Source organism: Anomalospiza imberbis, chromosome Z (assembly GCF_031753505.1).
Source record: "Anomalospiza imberbis isolate Cuckoo-Finch-1a 21T00152 chromosome Z, ASM3175350v1, whole genome shotgun sequence".
NCBI classification, from domain to species: Eukaryota; Metazoa; Chordata; class Aves; order Passeriformes; family Viduidae; genus Anomalospiza; species Anomalospiza imberbis.
Genome location: NC_089721.1, coordinates 13002795 through 13030012, shown reverse-complemented (window position 1 = coordinate 13030012; position 27218 = coordinate 13002795). Strand labels below are relative to the sequence as shown.

General features: G+C 36.5%; 1 protein-coding gene across 2 annotated transcripts in view; it reads left to right on the top strand.

Moving 5' to 3' along the window:
• The window catches only part of OXCT1 (3-oxoacid CoA-transferase 1), an 85338-nt gene that overhangs the window by 29564 nt on the left and 28556 nt on the right, over positions 1-27218 (top strand). For both annotated transcript variants that reach the window (XM_068176162.1, XM_068176163.1), the window contains exons 7-12: positions 3692-3752; positions 19354-19461; positions 22030-22141; positions 22605-22699; positions 23366-23414; positions 26561-26633. In XM_068176162.1, the coding sequence (XP_068032263.1) occupies positions 3692-3752; positions 19354-19461; positions 22030-22141; positions 22605-22699; positions 23366-23414; positions 26561-26633 (498 nt within the window). The remainder of the gene's footprint in view (positions 1-3691; positions 3753-19353; positions 19462-22029; positions 22142-22604; positions 22700-23365; positions 23415-26560; positions 26634-27218) is intronic.

Below are 27218 nucleotides of genomic sequence, written 5' to 3'. Positions count from 1 at the left end.
GGGTCTCTGAGCCATTGACCATGTGTGACTATTGAACCAATTCCTCATCTACCAAACAGTCTATGCAATCAAATCCATCTCTCTCCAAATTAGAGACAATGATGTGGTGGGGCTGTAAAGCCATGTCAAAGGCTTTACAGAAGTGCAGATAAATGATATCTATAGCCATTCCCCATCCACTGATGTAGTCATTCCATCATAGAAGACCACTATATTGGTCAGGCAGGACTTGCCTAACAGATGAGAAGTTTTGATGGCTGTCCTGAATCATCTCCTTGTCCTCCCTGTGACTTAGCACACTTCTAGGAGTATGCACCATGATCTTCCCAGGCACAGAGGTGAGGCTGACAGGTCAGTAGTTCCCGGGGTCCTCCTTTATGTAATATTTAAAGATGGGAACCATCTTTCCCTCTTTCCAGTCACCTGGTATTTCACCTGACTGCCATGACTTTTCAAGTATCATGGAGAGTCATTGGTCTGCCTCCTTTGGCTCCCCTCCCTTTTTACCTGGTTCCATTTTGCTAGTTGTTCTAGCCCAATGTACCTCAACTTTACAAGCAAATATGTGGCTTGTTGGTGATGAAAATAGACTATTGACAAAGAAGCAGAAATGTTGAAGGAATAAGCTGAGCCAGAGCCTCTTCTATGATAGTCATGTCAGGTCATCTCTTCATGCTTCAACTGGTTCTACAATACATAAATTCAGCTCATACCTGAGGTGTCTCTGCATCTTCATATCACTAGATATATACTGGATGTAGTTTGTTGGTTTAGTCTGCTATGAACTAGTTTGCTATCTTTTGCCTCTGGGAGAAAAGATGTCATGCCTTCGGGTCAGTTTAGAAATCCAGTGGAACAATTGGAACTTTGTTCCAATGGAACTTTATAGATGTTGCTAAATCTAGATGTCCATACATTTTTCTTAAAATAAAAAGGCAACTTTGTCTAGCTAATTTTTGAATTTCCTACTGCTACTCCTTAACATTATTCTGCGTTGGAAAATAAGTGTAGTGCTTCTGGTTTTTTTTTCTTCTGGATGATGTGCTCTTTAGAAATAAGGCCTTTGATCCCATAAAACTTCTGGATGCTGTATTCTTTAGAAATAAAGCCTTTGATCCTGTAAAAGACTGCTGCTTCTGAAACAACTTTACTAACTCAAGAACAGTTTAAATGGCAGAAGCTTTTATAAATTACATCAGATTAGAGACCATTAGCTCTTCTCAATGTCAAATTAACATTGAAAAGCTTTCTTATAGTTTTTTTTCCCTATGTAAAAATAATTTTTTATCAGTTTCTTTTACTGATAGAGTAGCCACTACAATATTGAGAAAGTCTTTGGCTCAGAAAAGTAGTTACATGGGATGAAATAATGAATTGTTAGTTTTGTCATCTTCTCCCCCATCTGTATCCATTTCTTAGCTATTTGAATTCAGGTTCTATATCTCTGTTTTTCTTCTCATTTGCTACTCTGCCTAGTTTAGGGGAGTTTTCCCTAAATCACTACTAACTAGTATTGTTTTTGCCTCTCAAAGGAGAGTATAAATTCATGTTGTGGGGTTTTTTTCTTTTGTTTCTTATTATTACATCCTCCATTTGGGTCTGTATGGCCACCAAAAAGACCCATGGGCAGAAGATATTAATAGAAACATAGAATATGTTGAGTTGGAAGGGACCCACAAGGATCATCAAAGTCCAACCCCTGGCCCTGTACAGCACCATCCCCAGGAGTCACACCCTGTGCCTGAGAGCATTGTCCAAACACTTCTTGAGCTCTGTCAGGCTGGTACTGCGACCACTGCCCTGGGGAGCTGTTCCAGTGCCCAGCCATCCTCTGGGTGAAAAACTTTTTTCAGATGTGCAACTTAAACATTCCGTGATTGAGCTTCAGGCCATTCCCTCGGGTCCTGTCACTAATCATCACAGAGATCAGTGCCTGCCCCTCCTCTTCCCGTCACAGGGAAGTTGTACCTGCAGTGAGGTGTCCCCTCAGTCTCCTCCAGGCTGAACAGACTAAGTCCCCTCAGCCACTCCTGACTTGGTTTCCTCTTAAGGCCCTACATCATCCTTGTGACCCTCCTTTGGACAATCTCTAATAGTTTAGTACCTTTTTTATGCTGCGGCACCCCAAACTGCCCCCAGCACTCGAAGTGAGGCTGCTGCAGAGCAGAGCGGGACAATCCCCTCCCTTGCCCGGCTGACGATGCTGTGCCTGATGCCCCCAGGATAGGATTGGCCCTTTGTTAGAGGCTTTACAGCTGCTATGTATTGCCAACAAAACGGCGTTTCCCCAAGATACGTGTCTTTGGCTCTGCTTTGATTGTGTCGCTGTGTGCGCTGGAATCCCGTCCGAGCTGCCTGTTGGTGCCGGGCCTTGGCCGCGTCCCCGCCGCGCTGCGCCCGGAGCCACGCGGTGGCAGCAGCGCCCCGAGGCTCGGAGCGGCTGCGGCGCCGGGCACGGTCCTGCCGCCGAGGGAGGGAGAGAGCGCCTTGCAGGCCAGCTGTTGGACTTCATCGTCTTAAGGGCTTTTTCGCAGCTTAAAGGATTCTTTGAGTGTGAAACAAGGATGGTTGGGGGAAAAATGCTTCTGTAGAAAACGATGTGGCAAAGGAGGTTTTATCTTGTTTTGAAACCTGGTTTCATGGATTTTGATGAAACATTTTCAAGAATTATGCTTTTTAACAGAGAAAAATGCTGAGAAGCTAGCTGTGGAACACCATTAAAACTTTCGTAGTATTTCTTAATTATTAAATGCGCTGCGCAGCTTTGTTTGGTTTCTGAAAAACACATGGAGTGGCTGACACAGATCACTTGTTTCCCCTGTGCTCCTAGGATCTTGGTGCAGTTGCCAACACAGGTATACATGTTAAGTGTTGCTTTTATTCTCTAGAGGTTCTTTTTCCTTGGTACAGAAATGCTTTGTGGGCATACTTAGGATAAATGCCAGAGTCTTACAGTGAGTGCCAAAACTGACACAGCTTTGGTTTTTTTTAATCTTATTGGGTTTTTTGGTATTTGGTTTGGGTTTTTTTTGTTTTCTTTTGTTTGTTTTTTTGTTTTGTTTTATTGGGTTTTGTTTGTTTGTGGGGGGTTTTTGTTTGTTTTGTTTTGTTTGTTTTGTTTGGACTTTTTGTTTGGGTTTTGGTTTTTTTTTTTTTTTTTGGTTTTTTGTTTTTAGTTACGATAATTGGATTACATTTACTACTGGATAAAGTGCTATCCCAAGTCCTAGTCCAAGTTAGGAAAGCATACTTGAGAGATTGTTAGGCCTGGAGCTTGTCCCCTGTGGAGATTAATTTCATTCTTTGTGCAGTGAAATAATGGCACTGTACAAAGTCCAGCTTGCTGCTGCTTTTGGATCCAATAAATGAAGATATCAGTAACATACTCAATTTCAATTAAACGGTGTGCTGATTTAAAGTCAAAAGAGCTGTAATAAATACTTTCTAATGTAGCAAAATATAATTTCATTTCAGATGCATCTTACACAATTCCATAATACTTTTTTCTCCCTTACACTTTTTTAAAATTAGTTTTTCAGCTATTTGTATTTGGCAAAAAGCTTTGTGATACTTAAAATACAGACATTCCTCTAGTAGCTTATCTCTGAAGAGTCTTTCATTGTACTATTATGGCCTTTAATATTATTGATTTTCTTTTTTTTCTGGTGTTGTTTTTGTTTTTGTTTTTCAGGAAAACTGCAAGAAATTTCAACCAACCTATGTGCAAAGCTGCAAAGACAACTGTAGTAGAGGTAGGGAATTGAAACATAGTAAGCCCTATACTGGTATAGTCAACGTACCCCTTTATCTTACACGGTATTCTGGAGACAGGCTGTGGGGATTTCAGGTCATTTCAGGATTTCAAATCAGGGTCAGTGGTCTAACCTCTCTCCTTGGATTGACTTCTCCTGACACTATGCTCTGCTTTGGTGGGTAATTCCTTTGTTGCTGTACATATGATGCTGACCAGGACTTTGTGTTCATTGTGATCAGCCTTTGAAAGGGAAACAAAGCAAGAGCCTTTAAAATTGTTAAATAAAGTAATATGTGAATGAAAGAGGAAAAGAGTAGGCTTAAGCTATGCTTGAGAAGATTCACTTAAGACTTTATGCAAAAATTCTTGAAAATAAAGTCAAGTACATAACATTATAGATTAGGCAAACCACAGAGCTATCACGGTTGTGGTCTCTAAAATTTAATAAATTACATAAATATCAGTCCACAATGAGATACAGACATTTGGCTGTGTCTTGAGAAAGAGGATGGATTAGCTGATCTAGAAGTTTCTCCCAGTCTTTTTGCCCTTTTTCTTTATCTGAAATAATAATATTTAAAAATATGAAGCAGCCTACACTGGAAAAATATTGGTGCCTGGAGAGTTGCTAAGGCATAGCAATATGTAAAAGATAGACTGCTCTCTTAGCTTTTTCTTCACTCTTGGGTAAGTTTTTTTATATGCCTAATAAAAGCTAAATGCAGTTAGGCAGTAAGATCAAGACAAACTCTTCTGGACTATTTCTAGTAAACGGTGTATGGAAGAGGTTTTATTTCTTCAGGGCTTTTTGCTTGTTATGTTTGGGGCTTGACTTGGGTTTTTGTTTGTTGTTTGTTTGTTTGTAAGATGTTATTTGGAGAATATATTTGTTATATAAGCATCTCTGGATAATACATTTGGGAACTTACATTATTTCTTTGTGCTTTACAGAATTATCACAAAAAAATACCATGATAATTACCACACGACTTACACTGACAATACAGCAAAACATTCTCATGTTTTGTTTTTAAGAAAGGTTTCAAGTATTTTTCTATATAAAAATTAAATAAAGAATCCTTTCTTCTAGACACTTGTCCTTTATACCTTGTTCAGTCTGGCATTTAAAGAATTTAAGTAGATCAAAGCCTTCCACCTACATTCCATCTCATTTTCTCTTTCTGCTCTTCTATCCATGTATGATAGGCTAGAATTTTCTTGTCAGTGAGCAGCTGATGTGACATCGTTCTTGCTGTAATTCCATTTATCAGTTGTTAGTAGATCTGCTGTGAACTGTGTCCACTCTGAGTCTTATTGCATTTTCAATGCCATTTTAAAAATCGTCAATTTTTTTGCAAGATGCATTATTAATATTACTTTGCAATTCTGTTTTTTATGGACAAATTAGATGAAGATGCAAAACCACAGATTTAGGACAAATATTTTGAACCATCCTTGACTTAACTTCTAAATGTCATTCTTTCAAATTGGAATTCAGAATGTTGTGTTTGGGTGTAAGAGTTAAAACTCAGGGAATCAGAAGGAAATATCTTTATATGTTGTCTAGTACATCCTCAGTACTGAGCACTATAAACTGTCTCAGCTTATCAATAGGGAACTGAGGCAACTATAAATTTGAGTTTTACCTGACTCCTTACTTAATGTTGCTCAAGGCTGAAGGCTGAAATTCTCAATCCCATTTACAGGGAGAAGAAAAAGGTTTGTATAGGGTAGTAATTCAGATACTGTCTTGGCAGGAGGGATTTCTAAATTCTGGTGTTTCTTGCCAGCTCTGTTTCTGTTCTTCACTGGCTGAACATTTAACTGAATTCAAGCAGACAGTTCTAGTCTCTAGGAGTAGAGACGTGAAGCCAACCCTGTTCCTTTTCATCAAAATAGCTACAGGTCAGGCTTGTCTTCAAAGATAAAGTGATTGACTGGGGGTTTCAGAATTGTTTCCCATTTTGCTGAGATTTACTTTCGTTTCTGATCATTGATACAAATATGGAATAGTATTTGTTAAAGTAATATACTAATGAAAAATAAACTACTGGAAATCCAATCTCAATGTATCTGTGAACTTGTTGAAAAGAGGAAGTTAACTGGAAATCAATTACATTTGTTAACATGTCCTGCTAAGTTAACCTGATGACATGTGAAATCTGACATGCATACACAGTGAAAGACTTTTTTTCTTTACTTAATGCTGTTGTTCTTTAGTTTTAATCTGTGTGGTGTTTTACACACTCTTATCTGAAGTACAGATAAGACACTTAATAATTTGTAACAATTCAGAGGCGGACAAATTTTGTCGATGTGAAGGATAAGAGAAAAGAAAAAAAGATAAGAGATAAAACCGCCTCACTTCTTAAACTCACAGACTGATAGCTATTGTTGCTTAAAAATTCTCCTGTGTTGTGAGAAGCGAGATTGGCTGTGCATAGAGGCATCTGAAGAAGGAGGAAGTCAGGCTATACTATTACCTATTATGTTTGGGACACTCAGTGAAGAATTACTGATTTTTAAAATGTCAGATTAAACTTTCAACCTTGTTTATTTTGAATAGGGAAATGGACAGAAGTAGCCATTCAGTACTCATTTTGGGATCCAAAATATATTGATTGTAAGCTTCTAATTAAATGCAATAAGTGCTTGCTGATCTGCACAAATTTTTTGAACTGTTGCGTGCATCTCTTCTGTTTATTGAAGTGAGAGGGAGTAGAACCTGCTATCAAGATAATAAGGATGGGTTATCTGAGACAGACGGGTTATCTGTCTATAAAAATTGAACTGTGCCAAATCCAATGGAATTTCTACTTTAATTTGAAGGTGACCCATTATTAAAGGTCAAAAAATTTTCAACTGAATTGCATGATTCCTGATATTTGTAAGTTAACCTTTGCAGAGACAAATGGTAAATAATGTTGGTAGCATCAGTTATTTTGTCTTTATATAAAAGTGAAATGATGCAGGGAGTTCATCTGCTTCTTGCTTCAGCTTGCAGAACTTTGCAGAAGTTAAACATGCTGTCAGTCCTGTAGCTTTGTTTGAACCTAAGCTCTCACCCACTCAGCCTGTAGCTTTTAGGTTGTTTTTTCAGAGCTATAAACACTTCTCTGCTCCTGTAGCAAAGATGGGAGAGTTGAGAAATTGGCTGATACAAAAGAAACTCAATGGTCAGAAGTTATATACAAGCCACCAGTGCTTGTAAAGACTGAAAGGAAGAGCATGGCATGTGAAGAAACTTGAGAGGTTGTGTGGTGTTATAGATGTGGTAACACATCCAACACTGTTGAATGATGGTGAAACTGAGTTGAGGAGATGTCACTGCTGTCAGGACCCTCAACAGAGCTGTTGAATTTTGTAATGGGAAATGAACTGCAAGACAGCTTGGAGTTGCAGGGAGGCCTCTTGGATGTGTGCCTAGACTCCTAGGGTAGGGGCTGTGATAACAGGGTGATTCTTAACACATGCATCTCCCTGTAGAGACACCTCTGAGCAGAGCCCCATTGGGGCTTTTGGTCATGACGCTTCTTTTTTGCAGGGAATTGAGGCTACCCAAAGCTACGGGAGAAAATAAAGTGTGACCTTGCCAGATGTGGTGTCATGACAGCATGGGAAAGGGTGATAAAGGCTTGGGCTCTTGCTTTCTACCACAGAAGAGTATATAAATGTGTGTAACTGGCCCAAATAACCCTGAGCTCTTACCTGTTTTCTTTTTATTCTCTGCTGTGAGACCTACTGAATATTTTTACCTGGTGAAGTGGTTTGAGATGTCAGCCACTGCCACCGTGAAAGTGTTTGGTAGTGGTAATGGTCAATATGTTTAGAAATATTTATTGACTTGCTGTTTGAATATCCAGTTTGAATAATTTTCTTGTTCAGATCACAGAAGATGGCTAAATATGTCTCCTTGGGTAAATAGCATTTACACCTCAAATAATATCAGGGGAGGGGAAAAAAAGAGAGTATACTTTCTCATAAAAGTGCATTAAATAAAAATCATTAAGCCCTGCATTTTATCTCTGGTTGCCTAGTAACAACACAGCCACATCAGTGAGACCATTTTCTCAGGTACAATGAAATGCGTGGCACTAAGGGACAGAATCAGACTGAAATAAGCGATTTGTATCCTGTTATCTGTGCTAAATCATGGCATTTGCTTTTATTGAAGAAACTCAAAATGAACTTTTTTTGTGTGTATGTCTATACCTCCAAATGCTTTAACAATGGCAAAACTTACCTCACATGCATAGCTCTGTTCTGAGGAATTCTTCAAGATTTTTAGACAGTGATGGTTTAGTGTAAAAAATCTGTAAGTACCACTTTAAAGTGAAACAATCATCTAATAGAAACTTTTTGTTACCTGGGTGCTCCAGCCGTGGAATTCAAAAGTGAGCCCTGGTAAAGGATGGCTTTGGGAAAGGCACAGACTTTACATCAGTTTGTGTTTCTTTGAAACCACAGATCAGGATGAAAGACATAGAATTAAAATCCCGTGCAAATGGTGTAACCACTGAGCTTTTGTGTTGCTATAGCTTTTGTTGATATTATTTAACTGCTCAATGATTAGTCTGTATATGCTTAGGCAATAGTAAGGGAGTGTCCCATGGATCTGCAGTGGGGGAAAGCCTTTTTTTGAGAATCCTGTTTGTCACAGGATGGACGCTGAACTTATTAGTCCTGCCACATTACCAGCTGCTTTTGGCACAAGTGACAGTAGAATTCTACTTGCTATTATATGCTCCTATAATACATTATGTATATACGTGTATATACATATACATACAATAAATATATATAACTTTGTATCTTGAATATGTAGGTAGTTAGTCAGGGCTTTTGACTGCATAAGTGTATTTAGCTAGGCCTTAGGTAAATCCTGAGTCAGGGCTGCCTGTGGATCTGAATTTAGATAACCCAAATATAATGTATAGACATTACAATAACTTTTCCCAGAGGAATCTTAGTTGAAAGATTTGAGTGAGCACTTGTGGGAGAGCAACTTTGAAATACAAGCTTATGATTCTTAGAAAGTATAGAAGGGAAAATAGCAAAATATCAGGAATGTCTCTTAGGAAGACTGATTTTATCAACTCAAATACTTGGATTGATGAAGCCTTCTGGGAGGCATAGCAAAGAAAAAATGAAGTTAGGGAAACACTGTGTTAAATGATTGAGAATAAAATTTTCCAACATGGAGGAAGTATTGGAAGAGCAGTAGGAGTTTGACCTTGATTACAATCATTGTAATCTCAAACACAGAAAAGAAACATGATAGAAAGTGAGATCCAAGCTCAGATGTCTGAGGCTAAGCATTACAAAGCCAAAGCAAACCAAAAAGCTTAAGCTTCTGAAAAATATCCAGCCCAGTACAAAATAAAGTATACTTGAAAGTAGCAAGAAATCTTTTTAAAAATACATACATAGTTGACTGGGAGACCAAGAATACTTCACCACTCAATGAAGGGACTAAAATTATCAGTGCAGATTACAACAAAGGCTGAAGAGTTTAATGCCTTTTCTCCTACAGTACTGAGGAATGTTAACAACCAGTTTGGTGGCTATAATAATGCCAGTCATAGAAAGTTAAAGAGAAATTAGAGAAGGTTTGGAGTTGAAATTCAAGGACTACTAATATTGTTTTGGAAAAACAGCTCCTAGAAACATTTGCACACCACTGCCACAACAATTTTAGTTTCCCAAAAAGAATCCCACCCCTAGACTTGAATATTCTTTTACTGGTTTTATTTCTCTTCATTGTATTTGATTCCTTGCTTCTGTGTGTGCATGTGCTTATTAAAAACAGAATAGAAAAACAAAACATTTGTACAGCTGTGGTGCAGACCCTCTTAGAATGATTAGAAAAGTACAGGAATATAGGTAGTACTGGGCTAGAAGGGAGTTCATATGGTAGTTCTTGTCACATTTAGTTAACATGCTTCTAATTCATAGTGTGATTATTGGGGTGTCCTCTGCTGAGCCAGGAGTTGGACTTGATGATCCTAATGGGTGCTTTCCAACACAGCATATTCTATTCTCTGACTCTGTTCTAGTCTATGATTTTCAGGGGAATAAGCTTATTTGATAGTTAATTTGTCAATATGGGGTTTGTTGATGTTTTTTGTTTGGATGGGCTTTTTTGTTGGTTTTTTAACTGTTGTTCTTTTATTTCCTGGTTGTTGGTTTTCTTCCTACAATTGCTTTTCTTTTATATCTAATGTCTAATTAAATGGCTTCAGATTTGGCACTTTGTTGCTGAAGTAGTGAATAATAAGTAGTTAAAATTCGTAGCAGATCAAATTGTTGCTGACTGCTGTTCAGGTAATTTTACTTACTCATTATATACTGCTGGAAGATTTGAATCTGTTTTCCTTTTATCTGTCTATTATATTTTATTCCTTTCTAAATTGTATTTTCTTGAATGTGTATCATGAGTTTTCTCAGCATTCAGCTTCATAAGTTCATTGCAGATGTGAATGTATTCTTCGATGAAAAAAATTCCTTTTATCCTTGTCACATATGTTAAGAACAAATATGACATTCAAAACGAACAAGAAAAAGCAAGCTTATGGTTGATCAGTAGATACTCTAGATTGCCAGGAAATAACTGTGCTGGAGAAACTGATGGAAAGCTTCTGCTTCTAAAGCTAAATTTAGAGAGTTTTTCATAACATGTAATAGAAAGCCTCACAGACTGTGCATTTGAAGTATATTTCACTAACAGTACTCATGTCTTCTATCATGAGAATTTGAAAACTAAATTTAAAATACTCCAAATTTTCAGCTCTGCTCTGTATATAAGATGTGTAAATCAACCAATGACTTACCCGTCATTGCATTTAAAATCATGCATTATTATAGGACTGAAAAAATGGGAGAGTTTTAGCCATTATTCAAGGAATTTACAAGCTTATATCTGGGTGTCTGAAAGCATTAATTTGTTTTCTGTGCTATTAACAACACTGATTAAGATTTCTAGTATAGAATAAGAAAGATTTAACATCCAAACTGAAAGTCTTCCAAAAAATTGTATTCGGACACAAAGCAAATGTAACTTTTCAGGTGATCAGCATAGGAGATTTGAAAAGCTGCAGCTTCATAACTATTGCTGGAGTGAAAAATTTTGAGTAATTGAATCAGTAGCTCAGATGTTAGCAGCATCCTTTTAGCTCATGCAGCATCTCTCCCCTGCAAATTACATTGAATTACTCAGTAAAAAAGTGAATATTTAAAGAGAAGTAATGGGTTGAGATACCAAGATTGACTTGACTTAAATCATACTGATTTTTCAGGCTGTAGACAATGGTAAAAGAATGAACAAGGACAACAGAGTAGTTTTCGTTTTCCTTTTCTGTGTCCCAAAAAATTTCCTAGTCTTCCTCTTTTTTTTTTTTTTTTTTTTTTTTTAAAGAACTTGCACTCAGGGTGTCCAGTGTGTAGAAATGCACTCCGGACACCCTGTCATTTACCCTGAGTGAATTTATATTCCCATGAATATAAACAAAGATCCTTAGTTTGCAACTTCTGATTCATCTGGAGAAAGTAGTAACTATACAAATCTTAAAGCAACTTCATGTTTAAACAGGTGTTCCTGGATGTTCCTTTATTACAGAGAAACAAGCACACTCCTCCTTTTTTGTTAACCTTTGGAATAAGTCAAATGTATTTTATCAGCTTTCTTCTTGTTGCTGAAAGAAGTGGAGAAAGGCAAAGAGTTGTGGGTTTGATCCCCATAGGGACCATTCACTTAAGAGTTTCATTCCATGATTCTTGTGGGTTCCTTTTGACTCAGATGATTCTGTGAAATAATCCCAATCAGAATGGAGAAGGTGTGTAGCCGGTTGGTTCTGTAAGCAATGGGATAAGGAGTACATGTGCTCAGGACAATTTTTCACCATTTCTAGTGAAATCAGAATTTTCTTGTAAGGCTATGATAAGCAAAAAATTCCATTTTTTTAGTTTGAAGGACTGATTTAAATGTTTCTGCCAGCTTCAAATAGTAATAAAGTGCTTTTATGAAGTACTTTATATGTGGGGTTTTTAAAATTTCCATATGTGTCTATTACTCTCTTTTCCAGGCACCTTTTAGGAAGGATAATGATAAAATGCAAGAAAACTTTAATTCTTCTTAGAATATGTTACTGACAATCTCTTTATATACACATTTCTGTGGTCTGTTGAAAGTGTCTAAGCCACATCAATTGTTTTCTTTCTTTCGAACTTTTCCTTGAAAGATACTCTAGCTACCTTCTTCCTTGAAAGTGCGGAGAAGTTTATTTATCTTGAATATTTTGGGAGGTTGGGATATCTGCTATGGTTCGGAAGGTGAAATGGACCACACTAATTCCTTGTTGAGAAACAAAGCGGTAGCATGTCAAGTAATTTCCAGAACTCTTTGTAAATTACCACTGTCTCTAATGAATATCTGAAATAAAGAGAATGGATGTATGCATAGAACATGCCATTTTTGGATGAAGTTACCATTTTGTTACCTTTGCTGAAATACCTGCAAGGCTTCTTTTTCTTACCAGAGAGAACCAGCAACAAAATTAGCTACAAATCAGCAGCTAATACATTGTTTTATGTTGCTATTACTTTGCTATGTAACTCCTGCTGAGCATGCTCTGGTCTGATCCTTAGTTAGAGATACTCATTTAATCTGAGGGGGGTTTAGTTGCACTTAAATAGATTTTAAAGTACTAAACACACCTTCTTGGATAGTGCAATTAAATCTCTGATTTATTTTTTATTTTTATTTTACTTTTCTACTTCTCACTTCAGTATTTAAATTCCACTTAGTTAATTTTTGAAAGTAAAGCTTAAATTTCTCTCCTGACCTTTAAGTTACATTTCTTGGAATGTGTAGGATATGAGAGCTCTTCTAGTCTCTTTTAATTTGTCATTTCTCTGATATAAGTAAGAAGATAGAATCTTTTGTTGTGATTATGGTTGGGGTTTTTGGGGCGTTCAATTATTGCAGGTAAAATGTGAATAATTTCAATAAAAAAGTCAGTTATTTATGTTTACCTTTTAATAAGTTCAAAGGTTGTCAATCTAAAGCAATTTGAAAATAATTAACAAGGTATGGCAATAATGAATTTAAAGCAGCATATGCTTTTTTTTGCAAAAATGTTAAATTACATTCCAGTACAGTTAATATAGTTAGCAGCTATTCTGTTCAGGAGTGGCAGTATTTGGGATGTGGTCATTTCTCTTACTCAGCTGAGTAAGGATTAAACAGGTTCTTCTGCTATTAACTGGCCCTCAGCAAATGAAGACAATAATCACAAGTTGCGGGAGTTTTGTTTGTTGTCTTCAGGCTCTTCTTCCATTATTTAATTCTATGATTGAAAAATAATTGCATCATGTAAACAAAAAAAATATTTTCCAAAGTTTCTATCTCCAGATGTGAGATGATTTTGTATATATTCCACATGGATGGTTATGTCTTAGTTTGTGTTAAGAATCTAGATATTGAATACAAATTTGGTGCTTTTTCACCTCATTTCATCAAGAAAGCAGAAGTCACAAAATATGATCACAGCCAGCAGGAGTTCACTGATGACTTATATCAGAGCAACCACAGGGTTTTGGAAAGAATCACTCCCTAGGTGTGCCTGCTGTAGGAGCCTGGGTTGATTGGTAATGCTGGGGCTGCTGGACTGCTGATTCTTGAAGTAATCTCTCATGCTTTCAATTCAGGTAATTTTACCATAAAGTAATAGAGTAAAATCCAAATGAGTGAATTTAAGGAGGTAAGAAAGCAGCTACTTAATTTTCACTTTTTAGTGGATACAGAATTATATAGACATATTAGTGCATCAAACTCATCAAAGTCATCAAACAAGCAAGCCCATCAATTTAATGGAAGAACTTGCTTGAGAAATATCAGTATCTTCAAACTTTGAACATGTTCTTGAAAGTTAAGACTGTTGTGTATCCTCGCTGTGCTAATATGTGACTAGCTCAAAAATTTCTCAAGTGTAGTTCTATGTGAATGGGAGAACCTCTTTAGAGACTGGTGGTTAAACTTTTTGTATTCTTCCATGCATGCACACAGCTTTACATATACATAACCTTTGCAGATAATCAAGTATACTTCCTCTTTTCTTTGCGGTATTTATCCTGGAGCTGCTGTGTGTGAGTACCTAGAGCTGGTAATTTACTGCTGTCTGTTTTCTTCTCTGCTGTCAGCAGTACAATATGGAGGAAGATGTCAAATGTGTGGAATGGAAAGAGGCTGTTGGAGGAAATGGAGCAGGTGCAGAAAAGTGTGAGAGGAGATTAAACCTGAGGCAACTACAAGTTGAGGTGGTAATTGAGGAGATTCAGAGCAGAGAAAACATACGTGAATTGAGTATATTCTAGCAGGGGCTCCTGATTTAGGAAGATCTGTAGCCACATGACGAAAAACCTGGAGACAAATATAGGAGATTTATGTCAGTTTTGCTTTCCTAATCATCAGATACAACATACTGGCAACAGATCTCACTGTTTTTCTCTGTGGTGTTTACAGAGGATAAGAGTCTACTAGAAAGAAGGAAAACACATAAAGGTACATAAGATCTGCAACAGCATGAAACAGACAAATAAACAACTGCTGTGTGCTATTTCTGTATGGCATAGAGAAGGGAGCACAGTGAAATTACAAGAGGTAATAAGAAATGTTTTTCATAATAGTTAAATTTTAAGAAATACATCAATAGAGTCTCTTGGGTTCTAAGAAAATAATTAGTTCCTGGCTCATCAGAAGCTATTAAGAAGGTGATGTATGTCTAACCTCCGAGTGAGGACATCCTGCAACTGACACGTTGCTGGCAGCTGGGAGAATATAACTAGAAGTACCACACTGCCTTTTAAGATCCTATTGCTTTGAGGAAGGGCTGTTTGTCTAAGTGGACCTTCAGTGTGACCCAGACCAGGCTCATTGTGTGAAAGGTTCTCTAACAAATATGAACTTTACAGGTTTTTACTGTTCCCTGCCCCTCACTAAGCTTATGAAAACATGTTTGAAGTCTGATATGACCACAATGCGGTAATTGTTGATCAAGATGTGCCTTTTTAAGGCTATTTGGTAGTTGCTTGATTTTAAAGTTATAAAAGTCTCTTTTCAGGATGGATATTGACTGGCTGTCATTCCACTACTGTAGGATTTTGACAGGAGTAGAAATTTCATGGTCTGTCTGATCTTACACAAGGAACGAATTGAACTCAGAAGATCCTCTGTTTCATCTACCTGCTTGCAGAACTCAGTAACCTGCTTTGCTTTTTTCTGTAGTTAATAAAGTTTGTATAGTGTCGTCTTAATTTCTAGTGAACTGTTTTCAGAGTATATTTCGCAGTTTTAAAATATCACAGCTACTTGCAAAATTCAGTCTAAACAATTAATACTAACTTTTCTTCCCCTCTTGTTTGTCATTAACCATCATGAATGGTTGATCACAGTTTCTGTGATCTTGAATGCAGACACATAAAATTTATTCTTATAACCCTTCCAATGTATTTTAAGTTTTTTTAATTTTAAGATTTTAGAAATGTTACAATGGATTTTGCAGTAACATTCTGACTCTTCCAATAGTGAACTGAAGATGTGTACTGATGAGTTTGTCTTGAGCATCTAAGTGGCTAAATTTTATTTCATTCCTCTTCTTATTTTGGACATTTAACTGACTAATGTTTTATTTTACTAACATTCTGCTAGGAATGACCATTATTTCAGTTTGAAGAACTGAACTAAGATAATTAAGGTAGTGATAGAGAGATTGAATAAAGTTAGTATAAAAATAAGCTACTTAAAAATGCTTAGGTTTGTTAGGCTCTGATTTTCCCCCCGATCTCTTTTTTTCTTTCATACTCACATCTTTTTGGGTTTTTTTCTGTCATAAGGAATTAAATTGCAATTTCCAGTTATAGCTTAGTTTTAGGAAAACTGAGATTTAAAACCAAACCAGGTGAAAACATTTAACATATCATAAAGTACATAATTAGGTTGCAGAAATAGATAAAAGGATCACAGAAGCAAAGGCTTTTTTATTTTTGAGTGTTTCAGCATGAGTAGTTTGTCATTGTTATTTCCGTACCAATTTTTGGTAAGGACCCATCATTTTTTATTTTACTTATTTCTTATTTTCCTTACTTTACTTACTTTTCTTACTTCTATATCTATCAAGGTTCCCTTTTTCTCTCTATAAGCCTTCAGAAATTCTGGAATAAAACTAGAAGAATAGCTGAATTTCTGTAAGGAAAAGGAATTCAAATTGCTTTACAAAGGAAAAGTCGATGCAAATTACAGAAGGAAGTGATATTGTGAAGCAAAAGACCACTGCCTCTGTGAGTGCTGATACAAAAAGGAATGGCAGAAGGCTCTTGTGAATCATAGTGGAGAACAGCTTTTATATTCTGGGTGTACTTACAGATAAACCAGTGTTTAGGAAGGACTGAATTCATTAATTCTCCTTCCACTGTCAGCAATCGGAGAAGATTTGCAAGAACACTGTCCCCAGGAAGAAACCTCCAAAACCGTGCAACTCTTAAAACAATGAAAGGATTTTTAAGTCAGGCATCAAAGCCTTCCCCGAATAGGGAATTCAGACCTCGTGGATGTAAACATTTTCTGTCCTTTTGCACATTGATGAAATGAAGATTTAAGATGAATGCATGTGATCAAGGTCATCTAAAAGGTACCAGAGGATTTTGATTTTCTTATTACAAAGAGTACAGGAGGTGGTCTGCCCTGATTAGTTCCCTCTCTATGCTTTGCCAGACTTGGTGTCTCTCGGGTGGGATGACACATATTGATTTTTGATGTTTACAAAGATTCTTTTGTACGTTACAAATTAAAGCCTGAGGCAGGGTGAGTACAGAAAAGAAAGAACAGAAGCAGAGGTAAGATGAGAGCAGAGCAGGAGAAAAACTCACAGGCATCCTTTGAGTCATTAATATGGATGTGCTCCTGCCCTTCTCCTCGAGGCTTCATCTACAGAGGTGTTACAGGGCCGACTCATAAAGAAATAAGAAATCCGAAAGGGAAGTAAATACACCCACTGATCGTACTATAAAATTTACAGTATAATTGTTGTCTAGAAAGATACTTGGGCAATACCTTGCAGTGGCCAGAGGCACTAGGGTGCTGATTCCCATAGCCATCAGATTTCCTGGTGTCACTTCAGCTGTCTCAGCTTGATCTCTGGCAGTGCTGATGGCAGGCAGCCCATGTCTCATCATCCAATTCCCTGGGAGAGAGAGCTGAGCACTTAGACAGCATTTGTACTTCCTCTGCTTGAATTCTTCCTTTTCCATGTAAATGGGCTGATTATTTCACTTGCAGAACTGGAAGACAGTTAATTTTTCATACATCACATGCAAATTCTTAAACCCTTTTCAAAATTCCTCTTTACTGCTGTGGAGGTATTTGAACATACTTAATTTTAGTTACATTTGATGCTTATTCCACATAATGGTAGAACATAGAAAGGTGTTCCAGTTGTCAGGGATCCTTACTCTTATCTGAAATTCCTAGGACAAAATAGAGTTTGCAGTGTTATGTTCATTGAGGATAATGTTTGGAAATAATAGAGGAAAAGTTATCAGCCTGACTGCTGTGTCCCAAGAGACAAAATACAAACCAATTAGCAGAATGGCGTGACTGATAACAAAATCCAACAATTTATTGTTGGATGAATAATTTATTCGGTGTATTCTATGGGGGGAGAAACTCAGTGTGTCAAGTTTTCTGACAGCATAATTCTGTTCGAGTTTGTTGAATTGTGCCAAGATTTTGGTTTTTTAATCTCAGCTGCTGCAGCAAATAAATGTAGTTATTCTGTGAGAAAGTTCAAATCAGGAGCAATTAGCATTCCCCAGGCCTAGTTTTCCATCTGATAAGTGAAGACAAATTTAATTAGAAAGGGTGAATTTGGGAATTCTGCTGGTAGCAGATCATCTTCTTGCCTATTGCTTCATTGCAAAGTCTTGTCTCCTGCTTCTCCCCTCTTTTGAGGATGTTCTGACGGTAGTCACTATACCAAAAGTGCAGGGTGTTTCAGCTGTGTGCTTCGGGATTCTTTAATTTTACCTTGTGTTTGACTTGGTCTCCATATTAATCTTAAAGTGAGTGTATCAAATTAGAAACTTCAAGTGAGATGGATGAAACTGTAGCATTTTTTCATGAATACCTAAATCAGAATTTTCAAGATACTTATTTGATGGTATCTCCTTATCTTGTAGGTAAGGGCTGTCTGGATGTGAGGCTCTGTTCTCCATGAGCACTGAGGCTGGTGTTGCTGTAGCTGTTATTACCTTTTGCTTCGGATGTTTGCCTTGCAGATTTCACAGCACATCCTTTCTGTCTCATTAACCCAGGGCTTTTTTCAGGGATCATCTGAACCTGATTCTGTGATCTTGAGTTTTTAATTTTTCTTTTCCCTCTCCTGCTTTTCGGGTGGATTGGTTGGTTTCTTTGTTTGTTTATTGTCACATTTCAAGGCACAGTAGGAAGGTAATTGTCTATCAGATGTACTGTAGATTTTAGTATTGATCATATTGTCCAGCAGGTTGTCAGACTGAGTTTTAAACTCTTTAATGTTGCTTCACTGGTGACAGCTGTTCAGAGATTTACCCTTACCATACCCTGGGTTTTGTTTTGGGGTTATTAGGCTTTGGGCACTCCTAAGAATTTAATGAATCCCTGGTGATATGGCAGTTTGGAAATTGTCTTTTGATCTTTGAGTATGTTGTTATGTCCTGTGTAATAGATTGTTGTATGTTATCTTTGACTGTTGGGCTAACATTACATATTTTCCCTGTGGTTGGATGCAACTGCAAACAACACTAACATTAGGCTCTGTTTTGTGGCAGAGTGAGATGTGCTCTGTGTACCCCAGACTTGTTAAGGAAATAACCAGCCATGGCTGAGAATCTTTGCTGCAGGTATCTGTCCATAGCAGGATCTCTAACTAGATTACCCCCAACTCAGGTCTAGAAAGAAGGAAACCCCTATTGTCTGGGATGCTCTGGATAGGTGACATTTCAGATCTACTACAGATGGATGAGTGCCATTTTGTGCTGAATCTGTGTTTCACTAACTGTAAAGACTTCTAGATCTTCATTTTTTGTCTTCTTTCTTGCAATCCATTATTACAGTTCAAATGTTTCTATTTTAGTTTTGAGTACACTATGGAAAACTTTTGGTTCAGCTTCTGTGTTTGTGTCCTCTAAATTAATACTTCTGCCTTATTTTTTTTAGTACCTTGTTACTAGCATATTGTTTTCCTCTGTTTGGGCAGAAATTTTTTGTAGTTACAAATAACTCTGATGTAACTGTACATGGTATATTTCTTCAAGTTGGCCATACAAATGGGCCTGTTAAAACATAAATTACCTTCAATTTTTTTGAAGAAATATACTTTGAAAGAAGAGAACAGATAAGCATCTAAGTTAACCTGTTTTAAAGACTATATCTATTTTGTCCCATTTGTTAATTTTCTTGACGTGATCTGCTGTATATTTAATGTTTCATTTCAAAACTTCATTGGTATTAAAACCTCTCATTGAATAATTTTTTCAAAATATTTTTCCTTTTCCTTTTCACTCTGTAGGTAGAAGAAATTGTTGATATAGGAGCATTTGCCCCCGAAGACATTCATGTTCCCAAAATCTATGTTGATCGTCTGTTACAAGGAGAGAAGTTTGAGAAGAGAATTGAAGTAAGTAGCTGAACTTCTCAGTCACAACATATTTCAGCTTGGGGTGTATTTAAAATTTGCATGGTGTTTAGTCTAGCCACCAAGTCTTAGCACTGAGAAAATAGTGTGAGAAACACCCATCAAGTTTTGCTAAAAAGTGTAGCTTAGATAGGTACTTACATAGTTGGGTGGAGGCCTGAGGCATAAGAAATTCTTTCTTACACCTGAGACTCTATGGGTCAGCTCCTGAATAATTTAGGGCAACTGCCTGTAGCTCCGGATGACTGTACTGCAGTTGAAAATTTAGTGGAAAATGATACTAAATTCTCCTTCCCTCTCTCAGTTCACCCATTGTAGATACAATAAAGGGAACACCTAAACAAGGATCTGACTTTTTTTCCACTGGACAGCTTTTAATGGGGGCACGTAGGGCCAGCCTCAGTCACTTTTGTGCCTTACATTGAATTATGTTATGTTGCAAAGGTTCTGAAAACCTTTGTTCCCTTTTCTTTAATCAGGAACTTCTCTAACTGGTGGTCTTTCTGGTCTGAATAAAAGATGTCAGTAGCTGTTAAAATTGCTGCAATAATACTCCACCACTGAAAACACCCAATAAAATGATGAATATGTAATTGTTCTTTGTTGTTTCTATGACTTTGCTGCACTCAGACTATGTCCCTACATTCATTTTGGTGATGTGACAATGCTTTTAATGTGCAGTTGAAAATTTTGTATTTCTTCTGTGTCCCAATAGTCTGGAGGTGGGAATTGTTCATCAGAAAAGCTGGTAGAAGTGAAGATATATGACACAAGGAGAGAAAATCTGTGAGAAAAAAAGTGCATAAAGGAATTGTAATAATTAAACTTCTGTTATTAAAATCAAATAGTCCTAGGAAGTTGTACAAGGCCTTTTCTCCGAGCATTCTCTTTTGTGAATGCTAAGGTTAAGAAGTTCTTTTTTTAATTCTGTCTGTTAATTCTGCAAAAGCATATTTCATGTTGTTGAGTAATTGACTGCAAACAGATGGGTCAAACCTTTTTTTGCTTTTCCCCCTCTGGTTGTGTTGGGTCAGATTGCAATTAATGGCCTATTTTCTTCTTCTGAATGGCTGCATTATCTCCCAGAAAAGCTTTTTACCTTTTATTACAAATCATTTTTCATTTATTAAACTATTGGTTCTGCTGCATCTTGGCTGCATAAGGGAATACCTCTTTAGTCAATACCTACTGAATACCTGGCGAATACCTACCTAGTCGTCTGCCCCCTTCCCTATATGCTTCAGAAAAAACGGTGGCAGAGGTGAGGGGGTGAAAGCTACTATAAACTGCCAAGCAAAATTGTAACAGAGATTAATTTTGATTATGCAATTTTGTAATTCTGGCAGTGGCACCTCTCACTAGGTATAAGTATAGGAAGGAAATGGCAGATTTATTTGCTCTTCTGTTAAATTTTATAAATCAACTGGCTGTACACAGAAAAGCAGTGGGTAATGGTAAGTGGTGAGAGAAGAAGAAGAATATAAGAAATAAAGAAAAGCTAGTCTGTCATAATTCTTTCTGGCTTTAAATAGCAGTTCTTGTCTAATATGGCTCAGAAGTGGTCTCTCTAGCACCAGCTATAATTTCTATCCAGCCTTCTCTTTGCTGTATAGAAACCCTCTGTAATTGTTCCTACTTTATCCACAGTCCACAAGTGAAGCAATTCTAGGGAAAATCACCAAGGCATAAAAAGGAAGGTGATGGGAAATTCAAGAGGATTGATATTAACTGTTTCTGATTGCTTAAGGAGAAAATGACTCTGCAAAAATTCTTTTGTGGTGATGAAAAGTAACAGGATATTTGTTTCTGATGTGTTAATTGTAGCCTGAAGTAGGAGAAGATAAGAAGACATATGGGGGTGCAGGACATTATTTTTCCCAGAGGAATTTTATATGCATAGGAGAGATGTGCAAAGAGCATAATCTATGTAGACAGTAATTTAAAAGAAAGATGTTATGAACTTCTTGAATGTCATGGCATTTTCACCTACATGTGATTTACAAAACATGAACTTAAGATGAGAAAATTCCAGGAAACAAATTCATGCAGTGTGCAAGATTATAGAGAGTTATGTTTGAAGATTTTGATTCTTAGCTCCCCAGTATCTGTAGATGAATGGCATTTGTCTGTTTCATCCTTATAAATCTAGAATAGCTCATTGAATTGAATGAATGCAGAAAGAGAGCAGTATTTGTATTTTCAGCTGACATTTTATGAATCTATTTAGGTATCTCTGTGGTAATGAATCTCAGACTTGCTAGTATTTGCACTAGTGCTTGGTGCCTTCTTCACCACTTCTCTATGTATCAGGCTTGGCAATACAGACAAAGAAATAATATTTTTCTCTAAGGCTGTCACTGGCAAAATTTGATGACTCCATTGGCTTAGCTAAGCTTGAATGCATAAAATAAAAGGTCGGGTTTTTTGTAGAAGATGAATAAATAGCTTTATTCTTAGACCAGGTATCTCAGTGCAATCACAAATCAAGCTTTTGTGTCTTGAGAAGCAAGAATCTGTTTTCTAATCTTATGATTACTTCTTATTTTGCAGCGCTTATCAATCCGAAAGCCTGAAGACTCAACAGCCAAACAAAAAAAAGGAGACAATATGAGGGAGAGGATCATCAAACGGGCTGCATTAGAGTTTGAGGATGGCATGTATGGTATCCTTAAGCTGCTGTAGGTTAAAGTGATTGCTGACTAGAATAAGAAACCCATCTGGTTTGTTTAGAACAGGTTGATTAATGTGCTCATTGTCTTTACCGGACCCTGCGATTCTCTCATTTTATTAATACCCAATTGAAATAGAAGGGATACTAAGACATAAAATTCAGAGTTTTTATGTCTGGTGGCTTTGTTAGCAGTTGAATGTGTTACAAGAATTTCTCATAAAAGTTGGAAAAGAAGCTTTATTTGTACTGTCAATATTTTTATCCTATGTAGGATTTGACAGAATGCAATTAGACAGTCCAAATGGCAAAATAATTCATCACAAATATGAGGTATTTAAGTAAAAACAAAAGTGCTTGTGAAAGGAACAGTTCTAATCTACTCATAGCATAGCAGTAATTTTTAAAAATTTACTAGTTTGCAGTAAGTGTTTCTGCCTTAACCACCTTTTTTCAGCTAATCTGGGTATTGGAATCCCACTGTTGGCCAGTAACTTCATCAGTCCAGACATAACTGTTCACTTACAGAGTGAAAATGGAGTCCTGGGTTTGGTAAGAATGTATCTTGGTCAGTTATTATAGTGTTTTTATTTTGCTGTGGCTGAGTTTTATTTCCTGCCTGCCTCCAATTTGATTATTATATTATTAAACATATATGTACTATATTATGTCATCATAAAAATCTCACTCTACTGCAGAGAAGTTTTCTAGGAAATACTCATTTTGTGATTATGGTGCTACTTTGCTAAAGATGTCCTTAAGTTTCTGGACTCAAAACCATCAGGAATTTGCAAGACTAAGCATTGTAAGCCTTAGCAAACATAATTTTAAATAAAGCTTAAAGTGAATATTATTTTTACTGTCATATGGCTTTATGAAGTTTCAGTTATGACCTTTTTCTGAAAAAGTCTGTCGCTTTGATTAAGTACAAAAAGAAACCCAAATCAACCAAACCTCTCGCTTCATGATTGTTTAGTGATTCTAATATCCTTGAACGATATGTCCAACAGACCTGATATGTTACTTAATATAAACTGTGGCTTGTAATGTCAGGATTTTTGTCTGATAAAAAATAGAATTCTGGTTAAAAAAGATAAAAAATGCATGTCTGCCATGATCTGGTTTTGGTAATAAGCATTAGAAATAATATGAAAATTATTAATTGTATTTTAAAGGTATTTTATTATAAAGCTTGACATACATCTGTATTATTGTCAGGGTCCTTATCCACTTGAAAATGAAGTAGATCCAGATCTGATTAATGCAGGTAAATACTTAAATTTAATTAATGGAAAATTAATAACCATGTTAATTAAAAATTTTTCTTTTGATACAGTATTTGAACCTAGAGACCTGTTTTATTTGATAATAAATATTAATGCATTTGTCTTTTTTTAAGTGACAGTCTTCTTCTTTGGGGAGAGACTCTCTTCCAGGCCTCAGTAAATGGTCAAATATCCTTTTCAGAAGTGAGATTGTTTTGAGCAGCCTGTGAGGGCATATGGGTTTGTTTTCCTGCTGCTTTTCATTGAGTCATCTTGAAAATGGTTTTCAATGATTTATGCATGGGACATGTTTTAAAACATCCTGTGTATAATGGCTTGGTTTATTCCCAACCAGGAATATAACTAATTTGCATTCAGAGAGGGAGTGGCAGCCAAGGCAGGGAGAATGACCTGGGACCTGGCACACTGAGGGCACTACTGTGGGTGGCTGCTTTTGCCACTTTTAGCAGGGAATGGCAGTTCTCACATACTGTTGTTGCCCAGCTGTTTTAGGGCATTTCAGCTCAGGAGATGCTCTTCAATATAAAAATGTAAATTTCTCATTATTTAGTGCCCCCGTCTGATTACTATTTTTTTCATGGAAAAGTTGTGCTTGTGTACATTCTCTGTTTCCATGTAAAAATACCCTTAAATATTGCATTGTGACAAACAGAAGTAGGCCTTGTGACTTTGTTATTGATGTTAATGGTATAGGTTATACACCTGACATTTTAGACTTGTTTTTTCATGTGGAAAATATACACATTTCATATTTTTTATTCAAATATACACATGCATACATATAAATACATGTATGGGTGTCTACATACATACTTATACAGAGAGTACCTTTCTCAATGACTGTTAGCAACTACAATTAAACTCTAAAAAGTCAAAGGAGATAAAGCACTGACATAAAATAATTTTAATTTAATATCAGTCCAGCAATCGTTCACTGACTTGAAACATTTGCTGCTTGGCTCAGCTAAATTATACCTATCATAGTGCTATGTAATTGCCTCTGTTACTATATTTTAAATGTGGAGTTATTTGAGGCCATTTTCTGGTTTGAAATAAAAAATTATTTAAGAAATTGAGTCCAGCATTTCACCAGTATATATGTAATTGTTTCCAGCACTGCATGAAGGAATATATCAGAGGAGTCACTGGACAAAAAAAATATTTAGAAGAAGAAAATACTATGAATGAGTTATATGCATGCACATTAGAACTTAAGTTTTAAAATGGGTGGGTATGAAAAATGAACATGCTAACAGAGTGACAGTGAAAAAAAATGCCTAAGAACCTAACAGATTCTCTGAAAAAAATTGTACTTTAACATGGAAGTTGAGATGGTCTGGAATTGTTATTTATAGTTGATAAATATTTTTTTAAGGGTTAATGTGGGATACATGAAGCTAACATAACAGGTTAGAATGCAACAAGAAAATTAGATTATTGTACTATTGTTAATTCAATGTTAAGCAGCTTCAGATGTCCCCCTGAAGCTGCAATAAACAGGACATGGTATAGACAAACATCAGACCTACCACCAAAATAATTATTTCTGTAATTTTTGAAACATTCACATGGTTGGATTAGGATCATTCTAGGTCCTTTCCAATCAAATTTGTAAAACCATGTGAAGAAAACAGAAGCTGAATGGCAAAGGAATAGAAATTAATCTTGTTCTCATTCATTAACTGGAATGATCCAGTATCAGCTCCAAAGTCCAGTTTAAAGTTTTTAAAATATATACATGTTTTGGGCTTTTGCCAAATTTCTCTCTGCAAATGTAATTGTATTGCTCTGAAATATGTATGGGTTTTTCTGTTTGTCCCATTTTCTTAATGTCTCACATGAAGTATATCTTGACTGCAACTGAAAGGTAGAGTACTTTATTACAGCAGAAATAATTTAAAGTACTGACCTCCTGAGAGCATTTTAAGAAGTGGGTAGCGTGGTGCTCTTTTTACATTATTCTGTGGTCCTATGCCTGTGTGTCTTTCTTCTCATTATTACTTTGTCACTTTATCACGGGCTTCTCTCTCCATGTTGCTGCCTGCAAACCCTGTTTTCTCTTTCACTGCATTGGGTGGGTGCCCTGTAGGGAAAGATAATTCAGGCTGTCTCAGCAGGTCTGGGTCTTAGCATGATGAATTCTTGAGAAGTGTGCAAGACCACTTGTATGACCTTAATTCTATACTATTCTATTTAATGTCCATACAAATGGCATAAAATATACCTCAGATGAGTTTAATAATTAAAGCACATATCTTAGATCTCTAATTTAAGTTTTATGCACTGTTTCTTTTCCTATTCTCTTAGTTAATCTCATTGTCTTTTTTCCTCTGTTTTCTGGAAACTGTTTACTGATGCATCATTCCCCTTCCCCTTTGTTGTTGCAGTATGTCACATGTTGCTAAAATATTTCGGTTTGTTTTTTTTTCTCTCAAGTTTGCCATGCTTCTTTTATAATTTTACCTTCATCTGTGTTTCTTCTGCCTTATCAGAGGCACCCTGTGTAAATGTTTCTTGCTTAGACTGATTTAAAGAGCAGGCAGAAGAGGAAGAAAAGAACCCTGAACAGTCAAAATAAGACACATCCAGGTGTGCTCCATTGCTTGACTCAAGCATTGTTCAGAGCACAGTACAGAAAACAGAAGCGCATTTTCTTGTGCCCTTTAAAAAAGCAAAAATAGACCAGACTTGTCTTTTCTTTTTTTGTATTTTTCATCATTAGCACTCTAAACTGTTCAATCTGATCTGCTTGCTTTTCTTTGCAGCCTCTCTGTGTCCTGACAGCTTTATATTTCTGTGTTTCAAAAGACAGTTACTTCTCACTTTTTCTGTGAATGGAGAAGAAAGCTAAAGTCCATAGATATTTCATACTCTCTGGTGATCATGATGCTTGCCTGGAGCTGCTGGTGGTCAAACAACAGGCAATCCTATCATTAGAAGCTCTAACAACCTGCTTCACAATTCAATAGGATTGATTAGGTTTACATGTGATGTTGTAAGTTTAATCAGGTCTGTAGTTGTACTGAATCCAAAGGAATTTGATAAAAACCTCTTATTTCTTGGTAAATAGCTGCAACTTCATTTGTCAAAGAAACAAAATGCATACTGTAACTTATTTCTTTTACAGGTAAGGAGACAGTCACTGTTCTTCCAGGTTCTTCCTATTTCTCTAGTGATGAATCATTTGCAATGATAAGAGGGTATGTAACAACACAAACTCTGATATTTTTGAAATGGGGAAAGAATAAACTGCGTCAGTGGCAGAACTCATTAGTATTTCTTCCAAATGTGGTTAGCATTTAACAACCTGTAAAATTATCATGGACTTAATCAGTGATGGTTTACAGAGGGTTAAATCTAGCTATTGGAAATAAAAAACCACTGAACTAATAGATACCATGGTGATGTTTTTGCCTACCACCACCTGGCCATCTATAAACACATTTATAATGACATTTTAACAACTATTTTTTGGTCATTTCCAAGTATCTAATCTCTACCTGCACTCAGTATATTTCCTTTGCTCAGCTTGCAACTGTGATCCTCATTTCACCTCCTTAATGGAAATTCAATGTCTGCACCTGTTTTTTGTTTGTTTTTTGGAAAGGAGTTTGGGTGCAATCAAACACTAAATCCTAATGGCACTGAAAAGATAATGGGTGCATGTAAATATATTAAGGAGTGCATTAAAAAGTACAAGTTCAGAGGTGATTGACTGCACATGCAATTAACCAAACCAGACAAAAGTAGGAACATTTTTGAGGCTTAGTAGGCATAAAGAGACA